Below are 27,960 nucleotides of genomic sequence, written 5' to 3'. Positions count from 1 at the left end.
AACCATGTCTTGAAAAATCTACCCTAAGTCTTATAGGCTTAAAACAATAATGCTTTATTACTTTTCATAATTTTGTTGGTGTTCAGGATGTATCTCCACCCTCACGTGTCACTGCATTAAGCTGGAGGGTTGACTGGGATACTTGGACCAATATGGCCTCACTCATAATACTGTCAGCTGGGGCAATTCAGTTCCCTTCCTTGTGCCCCTTGTCTTCTAATAGTCTAGACATACTTCTTTACGTGGCTGTCTCAGGGAAATATCCCAAGTGAGCAAAAGTGGAAATGACAAGACCTTTTGGAACTGAGGCTCAAGAACTCACACAGTATCACTTCTGCTATACTCTGTTGGTCATAGCAAGTCATGAAGTCAACTTGGATCCAGAGGGTGAGGAAATAGACTCTACCTGTTGATAGAAAGGCCTGCAAAGAATTTGTGGCAACATTAGCGTAACATACCAACATAATACAGTCATATTTTTTGTTTCTCTTGTTTCTCTATTTATATCATCTTTCTTGCTCACTGTAATATCCTACCACATAACAGTGGCTAGTGAAGAGTAGGCATTTAATATATATGTGTATATTGAAAAGAGGAAATATAGTGATGTTATTAATTTTTATTGGTGACATGTGGAACTCACATATTTAAAATTTATTATCAAAATATATTATCTTGAGTTAAAATACATGTTACTTCATAGAAATATAGAGCACAAGAGACCATGAAACATAGTTATATAAAGTGAAGTGCCCAAGTCATAACTGAGTACGAAGCAATGTATCACAAAGATTAACAATACAAACTATAGAACCTGACAGTCTGAATAAAACAGCCAGATCTATCAGGTATTTTATTTTTATGTTTCACTTTTTCATTTTTAAGGTTTTTAGCTCAAATGTCACTTTGCGTTTCCCCACCAGCTATTATATTAATCGGTACATTCGTTGTCTCCCTCACTTAAATGTAATCTCTCTTAGGAAACATACTGTCATCATTCAGTGCCTGGTGCAGAATGGGTGCTCAATAAGTTCTTGTTGAATAAATACATGAGTGAATATATGAATGAATGCTCTTAATCAAGGTATTTACCCTTGACTATATGAATTATAATCTATGCCCTGTGATTGTTACAAAGGTTAAATGTAAAATGTTTATCATGGAACTTACAAGAAGAAAATGATTGGCAGTTGTTAGAATCTATGGTTAGTAGGACTTTGAATCAGTGATGAATAGTTGCTGAAAACTAATTGATTCCTGGGTCTGTAGGACAAGTCCTAGAAAACCATCTACTTTTCCTGAATAATACAATATATGTGGGACTCAGGAAAAAAAAAGACCTTCCATGAAATTTTCTGAAGATTAGAGAAGTCATGTAGGTAAAAGTTAGCCCCAGAAGTTTACAGAAGCTTTGTTCATGCTTTAAAGCAAACAACCAAAAATAAACCAAAAAAAAAAAAAAAAAAAAAAAAAAAAAAAAAAAAAAAAGAGGATCCAGTTTAGCAACATGGTAAGAAGCCTTGGGGGGTGATAATGTGAGTCTTTTAACAATTGAGCAGCAGATAATACTTAAAGATAAGTGAAATTAGATTACTAAGAATGGTTTTATCAGGGAAAAACTGTAATATTAGAGGAGGAAATAGTAAGAACACAGAAACATCATATGTCAACCTGAAACGAAAAACAAGGAGACAGGCTGTTTAGGGCATGCTGTGCATTTTGGCTAGATTTGCCACTGAAAGAGGTAATTTATCCACAGACTTGCCTGGGCGAGAAATGTTACTTTGTTCTTTCAAATTTGAGTGAATTTGAGAGCCACCATTGTATCTAACAGGAGAAAAATTTTGTCCAGGTCCCTGTGGAGGGTGGGTGGAAGAAACATTGGCACATTCTTCTTCCCTCAAGTTGCACAAGAATCCAAGGGACCTTTGCAGTGTATGGACAATAAGGAGAAAGGCACTCAGTCATCATTGTTCAAGCACACACTTCACTCACTTGAAGTCAAATGATTCTAAACTTCCCATGACAAGCCTGAGATGAGTATCTTAGCCAAAGATGAGAGTCCAGGTTCCTGATGTTTCCACTTTCCTGCAATGCAGCAGGAAGGGTATGTGTGTGTTATCTTTATTGCCTCTCCTTGGCCCCTCAACTTTTACCCTAGTCATTCCCCCTATCCTGTCATTTGACACAATCCCCTGAAGAGGCCTAAACTGTTAGGAAATTAAAGTTATGGAGAGATATTACAGCAAATTTCCCTTTTAGCCTACAGAACCTTATTGCCCTGAGGCGAGGGAATTGTAAGAAGAACCTAGAAACAGACATGTGCTGGAGAAGAAAGTGATTGGGAAGAAATATAATGAAAACAAAACATAAATAAATAACTTACATGTGGATTTAGACACAAGTGTTCACATGCTGTCTTATATTGGAGAGACTAAACAGAGGTTACTGATTTCACAAGAGTTAGGATTGTAGTTTTGGGAGTACACAATTTACTTCCAAATCCCAGCTTTCTGCCTACTAGCAAAGTGAGTCCGTGTATTATGGAAGCTGCTTTAAGCTTTAATGTCCTCCATTTACAGGTACTTTTGAGGATGGAATAAATTAATTACAACTGTGTCTAGAACATAATTTGTACTCAGTAAATGATTGTTGCTCTTTATAAATAGTTTTGTTATCTAGTCATTTCAGGTAAACATATTGGAATGCAAATATGTTTACAGTGTCTTAATCAACTCCACTCAGAAATTTGCGGTGATACAAAGACACCATCCCACAAGTGAGAAGAGCAAATTTCTATCACCCTTATGAAAGTTAAAAATATTCTTCAGAAAAATGATTGGATGTTGACATTATTACCTGTAATTGTAATATAGCAAAATCATTAGGTTAGATATAAAACTTTCAGATATTTAAAACCACTTTAATGGTAAGAAACCTTCCTTTGTTTTAATTAATCATTTTCATCATAAAGTTTTCCAATTAAAATGTATGTGATTTTGATCAAATAGAACATCTTTACTCAAAGAAACCTTTTCAGAATTCAGAGCATATAGATATATATATGTATATAATGTATATATGTGTCTTTCTATAGAATTAAATATAATATGCATGTATATATGGTTTCTCTATATAGTGTCTGTATCTCCTCTTGTATATATCAGTATGTATGTGTGTGTATGTGTGTATATAGATAGATATACACACACATGTGTGTGTATACATATATAACAAAGAGAGATAACTGAATTTTCTACTTTCATTTTATACTTTCTACCATCTGAAAAAAAAACAAGGATGGGAAAAGATTAACAGGTCAAAAGGCTTACTTGATAATATGAGAATGATATTTTCATTCATTATTCGTTACCATTTCTATTGCTTGGATACAATTCCAAGTCCATTAAGTTCTTGCTGGAAATATCTTCAATTCAGGTTTCTTTGGAATGAAGCATTAATAAAAAAGTTGGCACTGTTTTGTATGAATCATCTATAGATTTACTTCTCAATATTATTTTCTCCCTCAAGTATAGAACTTGCGGTTTATAATGAAAAAGGGCTAGAGTATTAGCTATTTTTAATACTAAAATGAAGAATATAGAATTTAAATACAAGTGGAATAAAATGTCTTAGCGTACCTCATTCAACTTATCTTCTTTTTAGTTTTCATTTCATAAAAAGATGCTTGAATGAATTTTGTCTAGATGTTCTTATGATGTTATCATGCCTACTCTCTGCATTTCATAAGTCTTCATAGGATCAATCAAAGCACATTACATTAAAAGGATCAATATTTGTTAATAGTTTTAACTTGCTTGCTATGCAGAAATTTTCAAAGTTTGTAAGTCTGAATTGCTTTCAGATAATATCCAGGATTCCTGGTTGAATTTGAATGTCAGATAAACAGTAAATATATTTTTTAATATCTTCTTTTTTATTTTTAAAGTTTATTTACTTATTTTGAGAGAGAGAGATAAAGAAAGAGAACACTCTCACAAGCAGGGGAGGGGCAGAGAGGGAAGGAGGGAGGGAGAAAGAATCCCAAGCAGGCTCCTTGCTGTCAGCACAGATCCCAACTTAGGGCTCAAACTGTAGAACAATGAGATCATGACCTGAGCCAAAATCGAGAGTAGGACCCTTAACTGACTGAGCCACCCAGACGCCCTCAGTGGATAATTTTTATTATAAATCTGTCCCCAGTGTTGTATAGGAAGTACTTGTAAAAAGACAGATGTTGTTTATCTGACATTCAAATTCAGCGGAGTGTTCTATGTTTTTATTTACTCCATCTAGCAACCCTGTATCAAGGTGCTCATAGTCATGTTATGGGGGTCAGCTAAAGAGTTGCCCCGCCTTTAGTCCACATAACTCTAGTATCTTCTCCACATTACAGCAATTACAATGCTTCTGAAATGACAATCCTGTCGTGCCAGTCTCCTGCTTAATATTCTTCAGTGATGCCTCATCTTTTCAGGTGTCCTTTTCAAGTTGACTTTTCTTGGCTCTTCAAACATTGGTCTCTACCTATCAAATCTGCTCTTACTCTGTCTTCATTCTTGCTGTATCAAATAATTTACAAATGGCTGAGCATGTCTTGCATTTTCCCCTGCCACACCTTTTTCTTAAATGGTTACCTCTGACTAGGATGTTCTTTTATTCCTAAAATATCTGGCAAAATCTGCTCATCCTTTAAACTCAATTCCAACATCTTTTCCACTAGACACACTTTTCCATTTTGGAAACATAGCAAAGGGCTTTCCAGCTATATTTTCATCGTTCTCTATGTATCTTTCATTGAATATATCACATAGCACTGATTTTTTAAATTCATGAAAGTTTACTTGCAAGGTAAGGATGGGATCTCTGTAAGAGAGAAAAGTTGTGTGTGTGTGTGTGTGTGTGTGTTTGGGGGGTGTATTTGTGCTTGATGAATAGTCGTCATTTAATTAATGTTTGTGAAATAAAAAAGAGGGAAAGGGAAGATGAGATGTCTCCGTTTTTTTTTTTTTAATGTTGATTTATTTTTGAGAGAAAGGGAGACAGAATGCGAGTGGGCTAGGGACAGAGTGAGACAGGGAGACACAGAATCTGAAACAGGCTCCAGGCACCTAGCCCAACACGGGGCTTGAACCCACGAGCCGTGAGATCATGACCTGGGTCGAAGTCGGCCGCTCAACCGACTGAGCCACCCAGGTGCCCCATGATGTATCCACTTTTAAAGTCAGTATTTGAAATGCTACTACAACATAGGAAAGGGAAAAATGCTCACTTTCTTTGGCATCGAAGCGATGGGGAAAAGAAAGATTTTATTAAGTAAATAACATTTGCTTTCTCCAGAATAAATACAAGATAAAGTTTTTCCCCAATATCTATAAAAACGTTACAAAAACCCCAAGCCCCTTGCTGAATCTTTTTTGTTCATATTTTGCTCTTGTTTTTCCTGTCTTTCCAAGTAACTTCTACTCTAAAAGAGATGGGATTCCTTTGTATTTAAAACACAAACTTATATGTCTCTTCCACAGGCAAGATTCGAGTGAAGGAAGCTCTAATTAACCTTCTGATATGTATCACCCAGTGCATCAAACTTTCTACTCTTAGAGTAGGAAGTGTTAAAGAGAGTTGGCCTGCTGTCACAATGTTAGAGCGGATGATTTTTGAGATGCTCCTCAGTCAGGTCCACATTTTATCTCTCAATTTTAGCACATCAATTTCCATAATTAAACTAAAGTACAAAACATATTTGAAGCCAAGTATACATGCAAATTTCAGCTATAATTTTTAGAGTATTTGTATCTTTATATTATTGATGTTATTAAAAGACAGTCTGTGCGTAGTGTCTTGAAATAAAATATATTTTTGGTAAAGAAAGAAAGAGAAGGAAAGAAAGGTGGACCTTGCAATTACATGAAGGAATATAAAGATTTACCTCTCAATATAGAAATTTTTATTTTAAGTACCCTAACAGAGAATTATACATAAACCCCAATAGGTACTGTGTAATATATGTGCCTTTCTGGTTAATAGTAGTCTTTGAAGATTAACTCCATAGGTTCTTACTATTTCTGAAGGGTTTTTTTTCCCTCCAAAATGCAACTTTTTTAAGCCAAGATTGGCACCCATTTTCAAGCAAATCACTTCTGCTACTAATTAATTAGCTGCTATAAAATAAAAAGTGTCTTACAGAGTGTATGATGCAGGAAAATCAGACCTTTCTTGGCTTCGTTTTCTTGTTAGGCTGCTCTACTTTAGCATATTTATGCACATACTCACCAGTTGCTCAGCAACCTCTCAGCAATCAATACTGTAATAGTCTTTCCTTCAGAATGTCAGCCCTTTCCTACCCGCCCACACCTCCCTTATGCCCCACTTGCTTGTAATGAACCCAGGACTTCCCGTCATATAACAGTCACATGGGATCAGATATCAATTTATAATAAATCCCTCAACCAGGAGCATTCAGTGATCTACCACACGCTTCACACTCCTCAAAAACTTAGTTCTCAACGTGTCCCTATTATTTATTTTGAGGAGAAGAAAAGTTTGCAATAAACGAATTCAAACTGAATGGTTAGGCAGTCATTCTGGTGTGTGTGTTCTCTCAACCAGAAAGGTATTTGTGTCTAAGAGGACAGTCTTCAGAGAGCAATACCTAGATACCGTATGTTTCACTCTTATGTGGATCTTGAGAAACTTAACAGAAGACCATGGGGGAGGGGAAAGGGAAAAAAAAAGTTACAGAGAGGGAAGGAGGCAAACCATAAGAGACTCTTAAAAACTGAGAATACACTGAGGGTTGATGGGGGGTGGGAGGGAGGGGAAAGTGGGTGATGGGCATTGAGGGCACCTGTTGGGATGAGCACTGGGTGTTGTATAGAAACCAATTTGACAATAAATTTCATATTTAAAAATATAAATAAAAAATAAAAAAATAAAGCCAGAGTTATGTAAATTTTCTAAAAAAGAACACTTAAAATTAATGGAAAATGAAGCACCTCTGCCCCCTGCAAACTAGAAGACCACTAGAGAAGGAAATAGACAATAAACATGGATGCAGTCAGATAGTCAAGGTGGGAAGGACTCAGGGACATGATGGGCTGTGTCAGAATAAAGCCTCTTATTTTTTCCTTTCAACCATGATTGGTAGAAAGAGTAACCTTACCAGTTCCTTTCTCTTACTTCTTTCCTTTCTCCTTCATAATGCTGTCATTAAAAGATTATTTGGGTGGGGGAGTGAAAAGGATGCTGGAGAATGGAAGAGAAGGGATATGCTACCCGCATTTGAGAAAACACAGAATGAAGGGGTGATTTATGTGTTCTTAGATGTTCCTTCCTCTCTTTTCCTTCTAGTCTAGTACATGCCATATAAATTGCAGTTATATTATAGTGGAGTGTTTTTTGTATCGTTTGAACACATCTGGAGAGGCTCAATTTTTTATATTTATATCCTTAAAAATACATTTAACCCTCAATAAATACTAACATAAAGTAAAATATTTAATTTTTAGAAAGAAGAGAGTAGTACATTTAGCCACGTTCATTCATTTCTCACATACTCATTAAACATTCAAGAAGACGTGGGGGGTGCACACATATGAGACACACTTTGTACTTCCAAAAAGCTATTAATACATATCCATTATCAGAGACAGCAAGACTCTGAAAGTGAAGGAATTCCTGATGTTAACACTTTGGAATTAAATATATTAGTATTCCTTTTTCCTGATAACACCTTTAAATCTTCCGAAGAACTGGTAGCTATTCCACAAGCTTTTGTGTCGAAGGAAGTGAAACAAGTTTGTGTTCAGTTACATTTTGTTTGTTGAAGGACAAATACTTCTACTTGAGCTGAGAGATAAGAGCTGTGGCAAGAAAGAAATCTAACAGTTGACATTCTAGGAGATGGTTTTAGAAAGGTGTGGAAGGGCAGTATACCCTTTGCTCATATTCTTATCAAATGTGACAAGGGTGCCATCAATTTTATTTCAAAACCCAGGCCTTTAAGTTTGATTGTCAATATTGTGATTTTAGGGAAGAACATTATGCTTAGTTACACTAAAGATTCAGTTTGTATTTTGTGAGTATTTATTCCTATCAGTGGTGTGTGTGTTTGAGCACATTAAAACAATTACCCCTAGGACCCATTGCTACACATAGTTGAGCCTTCCAAAATATTTGAAAAGGAATAAATGATGAGAACATCTGATTCTGCAACTTTAATCAACTAGGTACAAACAAGAATTGGTCCTTTAAGAGGGAGAGAGTTTCTTTACAGGTCTTCCAACTGTCTATTTAAAAAAGGTTTTTTCCCTAGTATGCTCTTTTAGTACTAATAATGAGATGTCTATTTTCTCACATTTTTATAGTAAAACTGTGATGATATTTACTATAACATTCAGACATTTATAATATATATGTTATAAATATATATTTATCATATATATGTTTTTATATATAGTTTTGTCATGGTGGACCTATATAGTACTCTCCATATACTTTCTAAAACTTTTGATATTTTCTATATTTCATTTAGATAAAGGTATTTATAGTTGCTTGGCATATGGGTTTATCAACATTTCAAACAATTCAGAATGTGGGGTTTTTATTTTGCATGTAAACAACTTGACATTAGTAAATATCTTGTTGAATATTTGTTTTATAATTATTAATTTACTCTCAGTAAGTGTGAATTTAGTAGATGTATCATCAGTTTCAGCTTAGACTCTAAATGTTTATTTAGTCACTTCGCATATTAAATCAGTCTGATCACTTGTACCTGATAAACAGTAACAAACCCATTTGCAAAATTTAATGTTGATTTCCTTATTTAATGCCTAGAAACTTGAATAGAAATATATAACATAAATAGAAACATATTCATTAATCAATCAACTCAGAAAGATAAATTATATTTGAACTCTCAGTTCTATCTGTAAATTAATACACACCTAATTTATTTAATTAATTTGTGATCATAGAAAATCTGTGTCTAGAATTACTGATTTCTTTTTAACTCTATCATGATCAATATCTTTTCACATTTTAACATCTCAGCAATCTGGATGTAGGTGACAGAGTTTTTGCATTGTTATGTCATAGTTTAATTGGTAGAATGTTTTTTACTTAGAGCTGTGTCTTATAATCAGGAATATCTTATTTTCATTTATTTAGCTATTTTTAGATCATAATCCTATGTAGTTTTAGCACAAATACAACATTTTAATTTAAGATTAAAACTATAATCGAGACCAACTCTTTAAAACTAAGTTACAAACTATTTTTTTCCAGGATTGTTTCACTTAAAATTCTCCTAGTCAGAAAGATCATTTTATATTAGGTAACAGTTAACCAAAGGTAGATCATTTATATTTCTTTTACAGTTTAAAGGCTACTTTCCATTTCAGTTTACCCATTTCTTCTCTCAGTTGAATATTCATAGTACAAGCACATCCACTAATTTGTACTGTAAAATACTAAGCTTTAGAGATTTTAGCAGACTGGAATTAATAATGTTTAAAATGCAAAATACCCAAATTATATACCTGATTGCAATATGCTTCCTGAAAATTATAGCATGTCACAAAGCAGTGACTTTGTTTTGCCTCATTTGCACATATTGCAATTAGTTTGCAAGAGTTGCCTCACTTATTAACATGTTTAAGTTTTGTCCAAGTAATATTAAAGAAATGTAACATAAATCAAATTACATATGCTAAAATTATAGAATATCTAAATAATGGCTCAAATAGAATTGTTGCATTAGTTGTATTTAGATTTTATTTTGATGTTATTTTGTATATTTTTCCTTTTGCATGTTTTCATGTTAAATGTTTATTGCATTTTCCTTCATTATATATCGTAATGTCACAAAATTATTCATTTAGAATTATTTTGTTAGTTAAACTTTCATTCAAATGTTTCACCTGGAATACTAAAATTAATGGAACAGGATATATATTTTAATATAAAATAACATGCCAAACATAAATATCTAAAAGCTACTTCTTTGAATATGCAATTATCTTTAACATGTGCTTACGTAGTTGTGTACATATTGGGCCATCCACTCATATCTTTAGCAATACATTCTGCTCTTCAATTTTGTGGTGAGTTAGACAATAATTATGAAGCAAAATTGTTTTAAAAATCTGTAAGGCTAAAAATTTAATCATAAAGAAATTAAAATTCAATTGCAGAAAGAGTTTTTGGTTACACTTTCTAAATGACACACTTATAAATGGCTTTATATGAAACATGTTTAGTCTCTTGAAGATGTTGTTGAAATAAGAAAGCCTTCAAAAACACAATTCTCATTATAATACATAATGTAATCCAAATTTAATATTGTAAGGATTCCTGTTAAATAAATTTACCAGTTTACATGTGTAGCGTATGTCATTTTCCATTATCATAGTTCCAAATATGGCACATAGTTATGATTTAGGGAAGCATGCTTATATATGTAAACCATTTCATTTTATTTTTGTTATACTGAGAAATGTTTTATTAAAGAATATTAATAAAATATACCTTAGACCTGTGTTTATGTTGTAAACATCTAATTTTTAAATATATCTCAAGAGATTTAATGACAGGATAATCTAATTGTGATAAACTACATCTTGTATACATAATTTAATTTCAAACGAAGAATGAATTTTCTGGATGTACATTTTATTTCTTAATTGGGGTTGTATGTTGTGTAACATATGCATTTAATATTGTGCTATCAAAGATCATGTTTACTTAATTGTGTAGCATACTTAAATTTTTAAAAAATAAAACAAAATATATTTTAACATTGAGTTAGCTATATAATATATTTAATAACGGATTGTTGCTATACAGAATCCCAAGGCTTTTTCTAACATTGGCAATTACCTCATAAAACAGTTATGTATGCAAAAATGTTGAGTGTTTTTAAACTGTTAAATGGTAAATGGTGCATTTTGACAATTTAAAAATCTGTGTTTCACACACTGCCAATTTAAAGTGGTACTAAAACCAGTATTCTAAATTGGTCTACATTTTAGATAAAATGATTATATAATATATGATATAACTGTATGGTGATGGATGATTTTATTGCCTTATAGAGGAAACTGATGTTATTTCTTTATGGAGGTTATTCCATTTTATATATCAACATATTTAACTACATTTAGATGCACTTCTGTCTCCTGCTATTTTGACATATAACTATTCTTCACTCCACAGAAATTTGAACATTCTAAGTAAATCCATTTCATGTGAACATTGTATCTTTTAAGGTTTGGGAATTATGACACAAATCTTCAAGTAACTCATGCAAATAAATCTTCAGATTCCACACTTTTTCAAAATGATGTCTTTGAAAGTTAAAAACAAAATTATTATTCTTCCTCCCTTTAGAATTTCTCTTCATTCATTATACTGTTTGAATTATGACTTTGCCATGGTAACAATTATCATCATATTTCATTTGTGAAATTTATTCTTTATTATTGTTAATATTATTTTAGAATTATTATTAAATGGATTCATTCATTCTTTCTTTTGATGAATATTTCTTGAGCATCTACTGTGTACCAGGCACTGTTTTAGATATTAGGTAATTCAGCAATGAATAGAATATACAAAAATCTCAATCTTTAGGGAGCTTGCATTCTAGTATGAGGAAGAAAGAATATGAACACAAAATATACATAAAACATAGGTACTAGTTAGTAAAATATCTGGTTGAAGTATATATCTGGTTGGACTATGGTTGTTAAATAAATTGGTTTTTCAATGCTTTTTTCTAATATTCCACCAAGTTCTGCATTCAGGTTAAGAGGATAGTACCGAATCGCTACCACCATTAGCCAGAAGTGGAGTTCTATTACTGAAGATTTTTAAGACGGGATGTTAGCAAATCCTGGGTCTAAAGGCTAACAAAGATCAGTTCTAACTCAAATTTTGTCAGGAACTGTATTTATCCTCTGGTGTCTTCAAGAAAATCAGTGTCGGGAACTGGTCTATAAATCTTGAGGATTAGTTATGGAAGGAACTTAGATACATTGTTAAGAATTATCCCAGAGTTATTGACCCAAACACATGAGATTATTTGGGATCAATTGTAATAACTTCAATGATAGAATATAATAGCTCCTCAGTTTACTCCTTGGAATAAGGTCAGAACATTGAGATTTGAGATAGAGTACATACACATTCTAATATTTTTCATGCTTTTAGATTGCATTTTGCAGCAAATGTTTACAATTAAATAGTTTCCTCTTTAAACTAAAACTGAAAGCTGGGAAATTATGATACAGTTATGAAAAGTTTTAAAGTGTTAGTTTTTTATCCACCCTGATTTTCTACTTCCTTTCTAAAGTAGAAGATACAGTTAAACTCCCTAGGTGAATAATATGATCAGGTCATTGTTTTTAGAGTAAGCACATGGGCCCTTCAAATGTCTGCTTTATCATGAGGTTAATTACTAAATGTTAGTATTGTAAACGTAGTTATTGCTTAATCGTGTGACTAAAGAAAAATCTTACTAAATATTAGCTTAGTAGATGTTACTGGTCAATTTGCATAACCAACATGAATTTAGGGAGATTGTAATCTTCACACTATAACTTGGATAAATATTCAGTAGCAGCTTCTTTCTGACTGATGCTTTAGAATATATTAAAGGCCTTTAAAATTATCTGATAATTGCCATACCTCATTTACCCTTGGCTCCCTGAAAATACAACCATCATTTGAGTTTCCAAACCAAATTAAACCAAGCTTCAATTTTAATGACAATGTAGGCTGGCAGAACCTGTAGCAGACATGTTTCCCTTTGCTGCTTATGAATGAGAGGACCCCCGTGTTTGACGTCCTTTTTTGGCTGAAAGCAGAAATCAGAATTACTAATCTTACCACTCACCTGCCTATAACACAAGAGGGAAAAAAGAAAAAGAAAAAGAAGGCAGAGCATACTCAAATGACATTATGGGATAAAGCTATTTTCCTCTTGCAGAATGGTTCAACTATTCCTATGTATTTTTGTCTACAATATCTAATTATACACTGTGGACAGAAGTTTGAGATGCAGTTTATTGAGAAGGCAAGGATATGAAAATATACCACTCATTGGCTTTAAAAAATACTCAGAAGTTTTCTAACCAGGACCTGACGATTATTCCTAATTAGTAGCTGTACTTCCAACACTCAGTATTTTTTTTCTTGTTAAGCATTTTAGATGTCAAGAGCCTTTTAAATATATCTTCAGTTTCATACTTCTATTATAAGAAAGACAAACTACTTTCTTTCATTATGTAAGAATTATGTACTACCACAGACAAGCTTTTAAAAAGGTTTAAGCGAGAGAAAAAGAAAACCCTAATTCAGCTCCTTTAAAAATCTATTTTTAAATTACAGTGAAACCTTAATAAAGTTAAGAATGTAGAGAAATATATACTGTGAAACACTTATGAGATATTTGGGAATTCTTAACCATTTATTAAAGCTACTTTCGTATGCGTAAAAGTTCCATGCTATTAGTTAATTCTCAATCATTTCTAAATATAGTGATTAATTTTAACTAACTGAGAATTGGTTAATCTCAAATTTTACTTTAAAATAGTGAAGTATATTACCCAACTTCCAAAAACAACCCACCGGAGCCTAATGCATATATAGCTCACGGTGTTGAATATTTTATCATGTTGGCTGCTTTCTGGCAAGTGAGGTTAAGATAGACATCTGCATAGAATAGTTATTCAGGGTTTTATTTTTTTAATCATTTTGTTTTAATTTTGGCTTTGATTTTAAATTCTCCTTCACTTGCTTATCTTAAAATAGAAATTTTTGATGTTTTTCCCAGAAATTATGAACAGATATGGCACAGACTCTTCAAAGCATACTTTTGAGAAAAGTGTGGTTACACGGTTACCCATTCTGTCAAAATTTGTCACTTGCCAGGCATTTGTTGCTAATATTCATCTGTAGATAAAGAACAAAGATTGGTTCAGGACTCCATGAAGGGTTTACTATTTCACCTTTTCTCCCCTAACGTGTCACAGTGAAAATGTGGTATATTTGTGTGTGATACCTATTCAGAGGTTGATTGATACGAAGCAATCATTGGATCTGGTTACTTCACATTTTAGGGGCGTGTTTGTGTTTTGCCTCTTCATGTTGGTTATCCTTAAGGTAATAGAAGGGAATATAATTTATTAAACTTATCAGAAAAAAATAAACACAATTTAAAAGAAAAAGTTAGCATCTAGTGCTACTGTGTCCCACAGGTTCTTCTACATTGACCCACACTACCTCCACTGGTGAGTTAGAGGAGCATAACAGGACTACCACTGGTGCTATTGCTGTTGCTAGCACACCTGCAGATGTTACTGTATCCAGTGTTACAGCTGTCACCATCCATAGACTTTCTGAGGAACAGCGAGTGCAAGTTTCGAGTCTCAGAAATTCAGGTCTGGACCCCAACACATCCAAGGACGGGCTCTCTCCTCATCAAGCAGATACACAAAGTACAAGGAGAAGACCACGAAATGCTGAACAGATAGAAAGAACTAAAGAGCTTGCAGTTGTTACTCATAGAGGTATTGGATGTTATTTTACTTGTGCCCGTTTAGTTACAGCCAAAGCTATATTTTGGTAACGATTCGAATTGGAGAATGAGCTGAAAGAGAGCCAAGATGTAGGAAGCCAAAGGAAAAAGCTTAGCTGCAAAATATAGATTGTTATAGCCAAACCCTGAATAATTTGAAAACACAGAAATTAAAAAATACAAATCAGAGGGAAATGCAAATACTGGGCGGGGGTGGGGGTAAATGTAGAAAGGAAAGAATGCATAAAAAGGATAATAAAAACAAGTACTAAATATCTATTGCATATTATGTGCCAGGTATGATGTTGAGATTACTTGAAAATAAAGTAGCCAGTTTCTATCAATAAGTGTACATATTTACACATTGATGATTTGTCCTATGTCGTAATTTTCAGCATTTGCATGAAATCTTAATGTTACACAGATGCTAATTAACAATTAAGACAATAGATAATTTGGGCAAAATGGAAACATTCTGTCTGGTGATTATTTTTTATAGCTGGCTCTTTTATTTCTAAAGTAACTATAGCCTGATCTATATGATTGTATTGAGATTTCTCATTTTGAAAAGGTAACAGCTATTCATTGAGATTATGGCTCTATATTTAAATATCCTTTTGCTTTCTAATCTTTTGTAGAAAAAAATTGCCACAAAGCCAAATCATATATTGGTAATTTTCTAGTTGATTACTATAAGCCTACCTTTTACAAAATTACGAAGCATAGCAAGCATATTTTTCTGTTTCTTGGTAGCAAGTTTCACCGAGCAGTTTGTGGAAAAAAATCAATGTAGTGTCAAAAAGTAAAGGGATTTCATTTATATCAATATATGCATCAGTGGAAATATTAATTAATTGAACATGTTTCAAGTACAAAATACCTACTCCAACTCTATTTCCAACTCATCATCATATATTCTCCAAACTGGTTTTGATGTAGTGTGGGTAGGCATGGTTTATACAGAACATGATATAAGTAATGGAAAGCATTCTGTGCTTAATATACACTAAGAACAAAAATCAAGACATCTTATATAGCTGATTGAAAATCATATAGAAATATTTCAAAAGCTCATTTCCATCAAAATTCATACTGAATGTACTTTTATTCTCCTTAGTAAGCATCATAAACTGAATTCTTAACACGTAGTAGTCTCCTGTAAAGTATTAAATCAGTATCACCTTGCTTCTCGATTCACTTCCTTACCATGAGTATTTCCCCAGTGAAGAATGTAAGAGTCATGATAAAATTGATAATTTGTTTTATCAAATAGATACTTTTTCTTAGTAGCAGGAAATAAAAAAGTGTAAATATTATTAAAATATTAAGGTAAAAACCCTTCCATTTAGTTTTTTCACTCTCTGTGGAAAATTTCACGAGCTAGAATTGACAAACTACTCTGATCATTTTACCACCTATTGAATGAAAGATGGGTAATTCTCACGCATAAGTTTGTTATATAAATCAACTAATAAACAAATACTACTTTAGCCAAAGTTGCCATCAAGTGATGCGAGAAGCTCAGGTTACAAATTAGTATTTTAGAGAACTGGGAAAAATAATTCAGATTGAAATGAGAATAAAGAGTAGTCAGTTATTAAATTCAATAAAGTGATTTGAAAATTACTCAATCTAAACTTCTGAGCTACATTCAAGTAAATTTTAATTAAGCATATTACTTCCTTGGTAAATTCCAAATCAGTGCTCAAATTCTCTTTTAGACAATAATGATTTTAGAGCTAATACATGTTTCATCCTTTCCCATATTCTTTCAGAAATAGTGTTTCTGTAAGTAGTAGCCATTGAGTAGTGCCATCTACTTTGGAATTAAATATTCGTCAGTTATTTTTGTTTAAATCATGTGTATGGAAAACATTCTGAGTGTTACACTTATCATTTATTTCAGTCACTTAAATTATTATATGTTTATCAAATCTCTATTTTAATTAGAATTAGTCCTTCTGACTCTTCCTCAATAATCTAGTGTTTTAGCGATTTCAGATAGCTAGTTACATTTGAGACTCAAGCTTTTTAACATTTTGGGTTAAAAAATGTAAATATTAGAAATAAAAGAGAACTATCACCCTATGCCTATCGATATTTTTGAAAACCCTCAATATTTAGCTACTTTACAGATGTAAAATAGACTTCAAAAACCTAACTCTTAGCAGGGACAAATTTCCAGATTGGAATTGGCTAACATCAAAGCAGTATTCTTTTTAGATAGATAGATAGATAGATAGATAGATAGATAGATAGATAGATAACAAGGAGGAGAGGGGCAGAGGAAGAGAGAGAGAATCTTAAGCAGGCTCCACCCTCAGCACAGAGCCCGCAGGGCTCAGTCTCATAACCGTGAGATAATGACCTGAGCTGAAATCAAGAGTCAGACATTCAACCAACTGTGCCTCCCAGGTGCCCCAAAGCATTATTCCTTCATTAAAAATAATTCTGCCTCACCAGACATCCCTGGAATGCCTACTGAGTACCATGCTCTGTTCTAGGAAGGAATGATATATAAGCTACGACCCTTTCCTTCAAGAGACTGGCATAGAGTGGAAGATACAGAGAAACCCATGAGGTAGTAGAAGGAAAGTTTTGTAAAGCTCATAGCGATTCAAGTACTCGAGTAGTTATGGGGTTTATGCAGACAGTGAGTCATTTCGTTGACATTTTAAATGAGTCTGTAAACATAATGCAAAACTAAATCCTTAATTTTCCTAGATATGTTAGAGAAAACAAGTTAGGTTTCATTCTTCTATTCCATTCTCTGCAGTGTAGTCAGAATTACCCTTTAAAACCTCCTCAACAACCTTAGTAATAAAACCAAGGTTTGGTGGTGTCCTACAGAAAATTTCATGGTCTGGCTTTTGCCTCTATCTCCATATCCATCCTGTGTGACTCTCACAGTTACTCTATTTTTTTTTTTTTAGCCAAACAGAAATTCTGTTAGTGTCAAACACACCATGTTCTTTTCTACTTGAAGCCACTTTGATGAACCGTTCCTTTCATTCTTGGAACCAGATCATTCTAATTCCCTTTAGAAATTTTAACTTAAATTGTCACCTCCAAGAAAGTTAGGATTTTTTTTCTGTTATAACTCAGCATTGTACTCTGTACTTTTCTTGTATTGGTAATCACCAGCCCTATGACTTGTCCTGTAAAATTTACCTCTGTGAAGTAAGGAGTGAGTGGATCTGGTTCATGCTAAATTCCCAGTGCCTAGAGCAGCTTCTGAACCATAGATGAATGTAAATACTATTTGCTAAATTAATGACTATTTAAAATCTGACCAGCTAAAGCATTTGCCTAAATTTTTTAGAAAACTTAAAACTATGTTTTACAATATATTCATATATCTATACATTTTAGTATTAAAATAAAGATAACTACTTCATTTTGTCATAGTTCTAAAAATACTAGTGTTTTTAATTCCTAAAAGGCAATGATATTCTCATGAATTCAAACAATAAATTGCTTTTATACCACTTCAAATTTCACAACATGAAACTAGGTGTAAATGCCTTGTTTATAGACCTTATCCAATTATAAAAACAAAAGAATTTTACAGTTAAACACAAGAAAGCTATAAAGTCAACAAATATCACATGAATAAATGTTAATGTTATACCATGGATATTATTTTGCTGAAAGTTATTACCATTTAAATCCTATATATGATAGCTTGTGATAGCATAGGTTCCTTTGAGTATACAGTCCATACTAGTTTATGCTATATGATAATTTAATATTTTTCATAATTTTTCTTTCTTCACAATTACATTTTCATTTTATGTCTTCTTAAAAATGTTTATGTACTTATTTTGAGAGAGAGAGAGAGAGCACTGGAGGAGGTGAGGGTAGAGAGAGAGAGAGAGAGAGGATGAATCCCAAGCCGGCTAAGCCCTGTCAGTGCAGAGCTCAATGCAGGGCTCAATCCCACTAACCGTGAGATCATGACCTGACCTGAAATCAAGAGCCAGATGCTTAGTCAACTGAGCAACCCAGGCACCCCTTTATGATATCTTTTGATGATTAGTAGCTCCTAAGTTATCTATTTTCAATAATCTGAGGCAATTAAAATATGTACAGTTTGCATCAATATCACTATAAATGCAAAGAAGGCATGGACATTGAAATTGCACATAGTATTTGGTACTTAGTACATTTGTGTGTGGCCTCAAAATCTATATATTAACTTATGATAAATCAGCATAGCTAGTTACTTTATTATAAGTAACATGAACAATTAATGAATAATTAGATACAAACTTAGAAAGTTTATCAAAGATATTTTCAATTCTCGATACAGTACTATTCCAATTAGTTTTCCTATTACACTATAGTTAAAATATCAGTAATTTAATTTCAATTATGTTCTTAATTTTTTTTAACTTTCTACTTGTTCTCAGTAAAAGAAAATACTTTCCAATTTTCTCTGTTTAAAAAGAGTCTCTTGACACTGAAATAAAAAGTAAAAAACAGAATACTAATAAACAATGTTGGTTTAGATCATCTTGAAACTGTTATTAATACTACAGTTTCCTGTAGTATTAGCATCCAATAGTTCTGAGACGGAGAATTGAGTTTTAACTGACTGGATTTTAGTCCACTTTTGCCACCTACTATGTGTGAGACCCTGTGCAGGTCACATGAACTATCTGAGCTCAATTTCCATATATTTGTAAAAGAGTATGATAGTATTACATTAGGGTTTTTGTGAAGATTAAACATGGTATTGGATGGAAATGCTAAAATAAACTAAGGTATTTTCTCCCAGTGAAGAGGTAAAGCCAAACTGCCCACCATCGCTAGTTAGTTCTGAGGTCAGACAATGAGAATGAGTGGACACTTGCCCCTTGTTAGCTATCTTATCTTGCCTTGAGTAATAACCTCAACTCTCCAAGCTCAACTTCTTAGTAATGGAGAATACCTGCATCATAGGTAGCTTTGTGAAAAAATTTAGCACAGTTGCTGAGGTATGTTCAACACATACAAATTGCTGTTATTTTTATTATTATTCACCAACTATGTTTTAACTCTTGCTATGTGCATGACATTGGACTGGATAGTAAGGGTATAACAATGAAGGATGCAGACTATACCATCAGGTAGTCTATATAACTTTAAAAAATAATAATTACGGGTTTGTAACTTGTACAAATTTTGGTGAGAAACACTATCAGAACAATATTTTTGATATTCTATGAAGCAGTGAAAATAACTACCTCTGAATGTAGAAAGTCAAGGAAGCCTGCACAGGGGATATTTGAACTAGTTCTTGAAATAGGAATAAAAGTTTCAAACTAATCAATTGTGTTTATATCACAAAGATGCATTGAAAATGCTTTTCATAGATACTTGTGCTAAGTAGAAATATCATGAATCTATACCAAAATAAAGGAAGTATTCAACTATACTTGATGGGGGTTTACATTCATAGGAATAATCTAAAAACAATTGATAATTTTAGTTTAAAAATGTCTAGATGTTTAAAAGTCGATAATCTAATAATATCTAGTGATATTTTAAATCTCACCAGAATATTTTTGCCTTAAGTATGAGCTCTTTTGAAATTATTTATTAATATTTACTTAAAGCACCTTTTACAATAATCCTTAAACCCTATAGTTAAATTATATAGCCCTAGGAGATTTCAACTCAAAATTGACTTAAAGTAGCAGGACCTATGTGATAATATAATTAAAACAGTAGCAAGGAGAGTATCCTGTACTTCTAGAATTATATATTCTAGAATTATCTGGGATATTTCAGATTCATATAATACAACATCAATATTTTGTAGAGAAAATTGTGGTCTTCAAGAGGATGTATGAAAAGCTAGTTCATGTTGCTAGGGTAGTATTCATTCATTCTTTCATTTATTTAATATTTATAAGGGCCTAATGTATGCACAGCTTTGTATTAGATGATATTAAGGTTAAAGTAATAGAGATGATAAGCACACTTGGTTTTTCTTCCTCAAGAAGTTTATAGTCACACCACTTAAAAATAATCGTTAAAATGTGTTTTGTTTCACATGATTTAATTTAATATTTTTTCTTTTATATTGATATTGGAGAGTATTTCTTTGTTTTTTAAAATGCATAGGCAAGTTTTGCCAGCTGTTAATGATCAGCCTTGGTAGTTGTTTTCAAGTATAAAATGTAGTTATTTTCTTCTGGAAGAGTTACCATATATATGTATATAATTATAGGCTCTCTTTTATTGTTCTTCCTAGTGGAATATTAACTTAGATGATTATAACATGTTGTTGAGTCAAATGTGTTATGAGCATTTTATAGCCATTGCTGCTGTTTATGTTGACATAGTGTAGCCAGTTCTTCCAAAGTATGTTTGATCGTATGTTTAATCATGTCAATAGGATCAAACAGAGCTCTAGTTTGGTTTATAAAGTAATATGAAATTATGTTTAACTAAAATTGAATATGATGTAGACTCCCCCCCTTCATAACAGCCGCCTAAAAGAAAGCCTGTTTTAATCATAAGTTTTTGACCTGAACACTTTTTTTTTTAATTATTTTCACCTTTAAGGTAAGAACGATTAATTCAGCATAAAACTTAATTTTAGGTCAGCAGTTTTAATCTAAACAAAAGCATTATTACTTTTTTCAAGGTAGCTTATCTCAGATTTACATTGCTTAACAAAAAAGGGAAAACAGACTATAAGAAAAACTGAAATTTCTAGTTTATTTCAGATATCAAATTTTGTGATATGTAACAACATTGTTCAAAAAAAAACCCCAAACTGTACTATGACAAAAACTTTATTGTATTAAAGTAGTAGTTCTTGAGTGCCTACTATGTGCCTTCCATTAATAGGTATTTGGCCACACATAGAATTTTGAGTATTTTCAACAGCTTGCAAGCAACTAATACTGTTTTCAGATTTTCTATTAATAGTCTTAGTATAGATTTGCAAATATAAAACAATTTTGTAATCTTCATAAACAATAGCCATTGAAGACATTAATTTATAGATGGGTTCTTAGATCTTTATGGATACTGATACAGGTCCGTCAAATAACAGGGTTTTATTGAACATATTATCTCTTTGTTAAGCATGTGATAAATTCAAAAGAAGTATAATATGGTGTTTATTTTAAAGGAAAAATTGTAAGGATAAAACTGCAGAGAAAAATTCTCTGTCCTGTCTCAGAGAATTGCTACAGGATGAGGATGATAGGTGAGTGTGTTTGACTTATAGTTGTCTTCCAAAGTGTGATGTGTTGTTAAATGTAAGAGAGATCAAATTTGCTCATAGATTGTAGAACTTGGTGTATGGAACCGTAGGGAGATCCACAATAGTTTATTATAAAGAAGACTTCCAACATTGAGTTTTGTTCAAATATAGATTGTGTGCTTCAGGAAGCAGTAAATTACCAAATCACTAATAAAATATTCAGGAATACTTTTTAAAATTTTTAAGTATTTATTTATTATTTAGAGACAGACAGACACAGAGCATGAGCAGGGGAGGGGTAGAGAGAGGGGAGACACAGAATCTGAAGTAGGCTTCAGGCTCTGAGCTGTCAGGACAGAGCCCGACACGGAGCTCGAACTCATGAACTGTGAGATCATGACCTGAGCTGAAGTCGGTCGCACAACCAACTGAGCCACCCAGGCGCCCCTATATTCAAGAATACTTGATGGACAAATTAGGTACTTAGTAAACATTTAAGCATCAAAGAGTATATTGATAATATGATTCTTACTGTCCCTTCTAATCCTGTCTATAGCTATCCAGATATATATTATTTAAATGTATTTATCATCATCTTCTATTTCCTCTTGATGTTTGAGTTGAAATGGACTTATCCTTCTCGTTATCTGACGGTATAGCCAATGTTAAAATAAGCATAGATGTAGCAAGCACTCATAACAAGGAATTTGGAGATTGGCTCTCCCCTTATTTCAATAGATAAGGGATCGGCCACATGTACATTTCTCCCAGAGCTCAATGCCTACCTATATGCCTTGAATTCTAAAACCTCTCCACTTGAGGATCTAATTCTAGCTTTTTAGTCTGTGTTTAAGATGACAGGGTTACTTTCTTCAGCATCTCATTTTCTTTTTTCTTTTTGTTTCCTTTTTTTCTCCTCTCCTCTCCTCTCCTCTCCTCTCCTCTCCTCTCCTTCCTTTTTGTATTTTCTTTCTGTCTTTATTTTTCCTTTCCTTTCTTTCTTCCAATCTATTTCTTTTCTCACTTCTTTTCTTTAACAGCAAACCAACTAACCTTCCTCCCTCCCCTCCCCTGCCAATCTTCCTCCTTCCCTTCCCTTCCCTTCCCTTCCCTTCCCTTCCCTTCCCTTCCCTTCCCTTCCTTATGTGTTTCTTTCTTCAACAAATGTTTACTAGGTTACTTACACATCAGACTTTCTTCCAGTTCTTGAGTAAACAACATTGAACAGAACTGAGTAGACCGTGCTTCATTGAGTTTCTATTCAAGTAAGAAGAAAAAGAGAACAAGCAAATAAACAAAAACCTGATGGTAGCAAGGACTGTGCTGAATATTAAAACAGACTGTGTGATATATGGGTGACTACCTTTGTTTGGAAGGACAGGAAGGCCTCTTTGAGGAGGTAAAATTTAAACTGAGACCTAAACATGGAAGAAGGCAGCTATGCTAAGATGGAATAGAGAGCATATCAGATAAAGAAAATAGCCAGAAGGAGTTTGAATTTTACTTGAGAAAAGGAAAGCCCAGTGTGCTGCTGTTCAGTGGACAAGGAGGAGAGGGATGGAAATGAGGTGGGAAATTGGTGGAAACCACAGATCATGTAGGCTCAGGGCCCAGATAGAGAATTTTATATTAATAGAAATGAGACAGGAGCCGTTGGTGGTCTTTAGCAGGGTCTTTAGCAGTGATATTATCTAATGTGTGTTTCTTTCAGATGTTATTTCAATAAGAAATTTTAAAAAATTAAACAGGAGCAGGCAGATAGATTAGTAATGTATGCAAAGTTGCAAATAACAGTTGATAGAGACTGGGAGACTAAGTTGTAGACTATGGTTCTCAAACTTCCCTGTGAATACAAATCACCTGGCAGTCTTGTTCAAGTGCAGATTGTGATTTGGTGGGATTGGGTGGGATCTGAGATTCTGCACTTCTAACGGGACTACAGGTTATGATGATGCACTGAGTAGCAAGGATTTACATGAGGATGATTAAGATGGAGAGAGCAACACATACCAATCAGTACCTGCTCTCTGTCCACTCTTCAAGATATCTTCTCCACTTGACATGTTTCCAACATCGATAAGCTATCTCAGATGATATAGGAAAAGCCCAATTTTAATGCTGTAAGAATGCCTTTAATGGGGGGAAATTCATGAGTGGAGAGAATATTTTAGGGCAGATGGGTTTTCTGGATCAACTTGATGACAATCATTAACTCTGTCAATTCTTACAATGACTGAGCCGATCATATTAGCTATGATTTCACTGGAAAGATCAATAAACGTATGGATAAATGATGAAAGCATTTCCATGTCAAAGTTTAACTCATTTATGGGGTGCCTGGGTGGCGCAGTTGGTTAAGCGTCCGACTTCAGCCAGGTCACAATCTCGCGGTCTGTGAGTTCGAGCCCCGCGTCAGGCTCTGGGCTGATGGCTCGGAGCCTGGAGCCTATTTCCGATTCTGTGTCTCCCTCTCTCTCTCTGCCCCTCCCCCGTTCATGCTCTGTCTCTCTCTCTCCCAAAAATAAATAAACGTTGAAAAAAAAATTAAAAAAAAAAAGTTTAACTCATTTATTACTTTTAATTTTTGTCCTAAATTTTATACCTTGACAAGATATTTTAAAATGCGTTATTAATAACAGAAAAAAGATAAAGTTTAGTTTCCCTTTACTTACCATTTTTCATCTCTGAAAGACTGATAGATGGAAGCCAAACAATGAAAAGAAGGATATAAAATTTGATTACCAAATCAAAAATTGTCATGAGTGAATACTGAATAATTAAGCATTCTTCTATTTTAATAAATGGCAAAATTGCATTTCCGCTTGAATTCCCAGGTCCTTCATGAAACTAAGTGATGTATTGATTTCCATGAATGTTTAACATAAATAATAACAGAACAGAGAGTTTATAACTTTTTAAAAATTATCTGGTTACATATGATCCTTGTAAGACGCTTTCATGTATTATATTCATTATTGGTTTTTTTTTTTATGGAAGTACTTTGATATTGGTCAAGTAGGTGTACATGTTTAACATATAGGGAATTACTAACATTTAGGTTAGTGTACTACATATAAATATTGACTATTGCATGCTTTATCAATATCTTGTCATTTTTTTCATTGTTCTCTTGAATTTTTCCTAATTATATTATTTTGTGGAAAGTTTTTTTCAGTATTGATGTTGGTAGCAATTTAAAAATCCATGTCTAGAAATGTACCAATCTATTATTTAAATACATAATTATTTATTGATTATCACCCTCATTTTCTATTCCATCACCACATTTCATTACATTTGTAAAAGTGTCAAAACTATGTCATTCATACCAGTAAATATATTTTTATATTTCTAATTATTTTATATTTTAAGTTGCTCTTAGAGAGAAAGAAGAGAAAAAACAAAATGTTAGAATTTACTTGATAACAGGTTTATGTATTTTAAAAAGGTGTTAGATAAAAATACCCTGAATGCCTGAGGACCTTTATGACAATATGAAACAATGAAAATTTTTGTTTTCCACAAATGACAAATTTGCAAGTAACCATTTTAACATTTTTATCCAATGCTACTCCTCAAGCCATGATCTTGAGTTATTCCTTTGCAGAGATTGTAAGATTTTCTGATGACCCTGTGTTTTTATATTCCTTTGAGCATATCTTAGGAGGCATTTTTCTTTCCATGTTAATTGGAACTATCACCTCAAAACAATGGTCTTCAGAAATGCTATTTTTTTTCAGGTTTCAACCCCATTGTTATGCTCACCAGTAATCGTTAATCACATATCTTGGTAGATTATTATTTATAACATACTATTTCTCACTTTTATAGAATGTGCAAACGAAGGTAGATGATATGGCCTACACTAGTTAAAAAGAAAAGCTTAACTTTAAAGACTGAAGATGAAAATGGTTTGTGTGTAACTGATTTCCCCAAATGGTTACCAGAGTTCATTATTTTACCTGTGAATGGTGGTCACAGTAAATTTGATGGTTGTGACTTAAAAAAAAAATTAATGTTTATTCTTGAGGAAGAGAGAGAGAGAGACAGAGAGTGAGTGGGGTGAGTGGGGGAGGGGCAGAGAGAGAGGGAGACAGAATCCTAAGCAGGCTCCAGGCTCTGAGCTGTCAGCACAGAGCCTGACATGGGACTTGAGCCCACAAACTGGGAGACCATGACCTGAGCCAAAGTCAGACACTCAACCAACTGAGCCACCCAGGCACCCCAAGATGTTTGTGACTTTTAAATCTTCTCCCTCATTACAATATTTTGAAGGGGATAGACTTTCTATTTGTGCTCAAAGTTGGTGCCAAAGTGAACTCCTCTGTCTTTTGGAGTATGAAGAAATGGTCCTATGTTAGAGACATTTTTATCTTGTTCAGAATTATTTCAGGGCATTTTCACCCACTTTTGCAACAAGCTGCTTCCCTTGCATGTAGTTTTCTAGAGCATATGGCGGCCCTGCTGTGCACAGAGTGAAATCACACAATTAAGTTTTACAATTTTAGGAAGAGCAGAACCTTCATATATGGCAGAACAGCATGGTATTAGGTTTGGGGTGCATTGCATAGAATATTTTTCTCTTCACAATTACATCATTTGTATTCTAAATCATGGACTATTGCTTTTCAGTGTTGATGCTTGATTTTTCTTTGTTTAAAATATTCTTCAGATGGCATTTCTTTTTCAATCCAAATGGTATTAAAGTGACAAATTTCTAGATTGATTTTTATCTAGATCTCAGAGAGGTTAGAAATTCTTCATTTATAAGGCATGCATTAAGAAAAAAAAAAGTTTATCAACTCTCCTGAACTTTCCATTAGAAAGGAATTCAGCCAAAGATGGTTTTTACTAAAAAGATGACATGATGATTTGAATCTCATATAGCAGTTGGCTTGTGCTACACCTTTTTTATTCATCTTTTCACATCTTTAAAATAAAGTATTAAGAGCCTTCAAGACATAGAATTAAACTTGGCACTCTCAGTAAATAATCAATATCTTTATTCAATTTTAAGTTAATGAATCCAGTTCTACTTTATATTAAAGTAAAACATACTTAAAGTAAGATCTTCTTGACCACTTAAGTATTTTATTATATGCTTTGCATTAAAAAATAAATGAGGATAGGATGCACTCTCCCCATCTATTGTGGTTTTCTGGGATATACACGTGAGGGTTCTGATTTAATATATGGAATGGTGTTATTCATAGTGAGTGGTGGTATAGATGCTAGGACTAACATATCAGAGTCAAATGAATGAACATTTTGAACTAACATATGCATGACCTTGGGCAATCTGCTTAGTGCTTCTCCATTTTTAACAACTGTGGAAAGGAGGAAAAGAATCCCATGTTGAGTGGATATTTTGGGGTTTAAAAAACAGTAGGCATAGAGTGTGCTTTAGATATACAGGCAATAAATGACACTGCCCACTTCTGGAGCCTGTATAGGAAGAAAATATGCTCTAATACGATAAAAAAATTATAAGGTAAAAATAGGTGAACAAATTAAGCAAATAATTAGCACAGAGTTTTAAATTTCTTAGGTTATTTCCTTAGAAATAAATATATATGGTTCAATGGAATATTGATAGAGAATTATGGAAACGGCTAATATATACAGCTCTATTTAACACTATTCATACTGATCTCATATATAAATTATGCCAAAGCAATGTGTAGCATTCAGTTCATCTTGTGTTTCTATTTACCTCATATATTTTTGTTTGCCAGTTTACCCTTAATTCAGTTACTCTCTGACTTCAGTATAGCCAGCACACTTATCTTTTTATCTACCTTATCCTTGTGAATTCTCTGTGCTTCTTGAGCAGATAATTGCTAGAAGAGAGTAGATGTGTGATCTAGATCTTTAAAAAATTCCCTAGAAATTAAGTAAGCAACTAATGGTAGAGTTATGAGCAACAGCCACTCATATTTTTACTCAAATGTTACCTTTTGGAGTGTAAGAGTGGTTATAAACATGGTACGCAATGGTTGAGAGAGATCTCTCATGATTTCCGTGTACCAGTGGTGTATCCATTGGAGTCCATTGAGAAACAGTGGAACGTGGGATAATTCAAGGAAGGTTTATTTACAAAAGGATTATTTCTAAATGAGTAGATGTGAAGAAACCACAAGGGATAATGCTTTAATACAGAATAGCCATGGTTAGG

General features: G+C 33.1%; 1 protein-coding gene across 2 annotated transcripts in view; it reads left to right on the top strand.

Moving 5' to 3' along the window:
- Positions 1 to 27,960, top strand: part of CSMD3 (CUB and Sushi multiple domains 3) — a 1,270,863-nt gene that overhangs the window by 503,880 nt on the left and 739,023 nt on the right. The window contains exon 7 of one of the 2 annotated variants that reach the window (XM_047842281.1): positions 14,262 to 14,573. The exons of the other annotated variant lie outside the window; for it this stretch is intronic. Coding sequence (XP_047698237.1) covers positions 14,262 to 14,573 — 312 coding nt within the window. The remainder of the gene's footprint in view (positions 1 to 14,261; positions 14,574 to 27,960) is intronic. 2 annotated transcript variants of the gene reach the window in all.

Source organism: Prionailurus viverrinus, chromosome F2 (genome assembly GCF_022837055.1).
Source record: "Prionailurus viverrinus isolate Anna chromosome F2, UM_Priviv_1.0, whole genome shotgun sequence".
Taxonomy (NCBI): Eukaryota; Metazoa; Chordata; class Mammalia; order Carnivora; family Felidae; genus Prionailurus; species Prionailurus viverrinus.
Note: the sequence above shows the minus strand (reverse complement) of the source record. Positions and strands in the feature narration are given on the sequence as shown.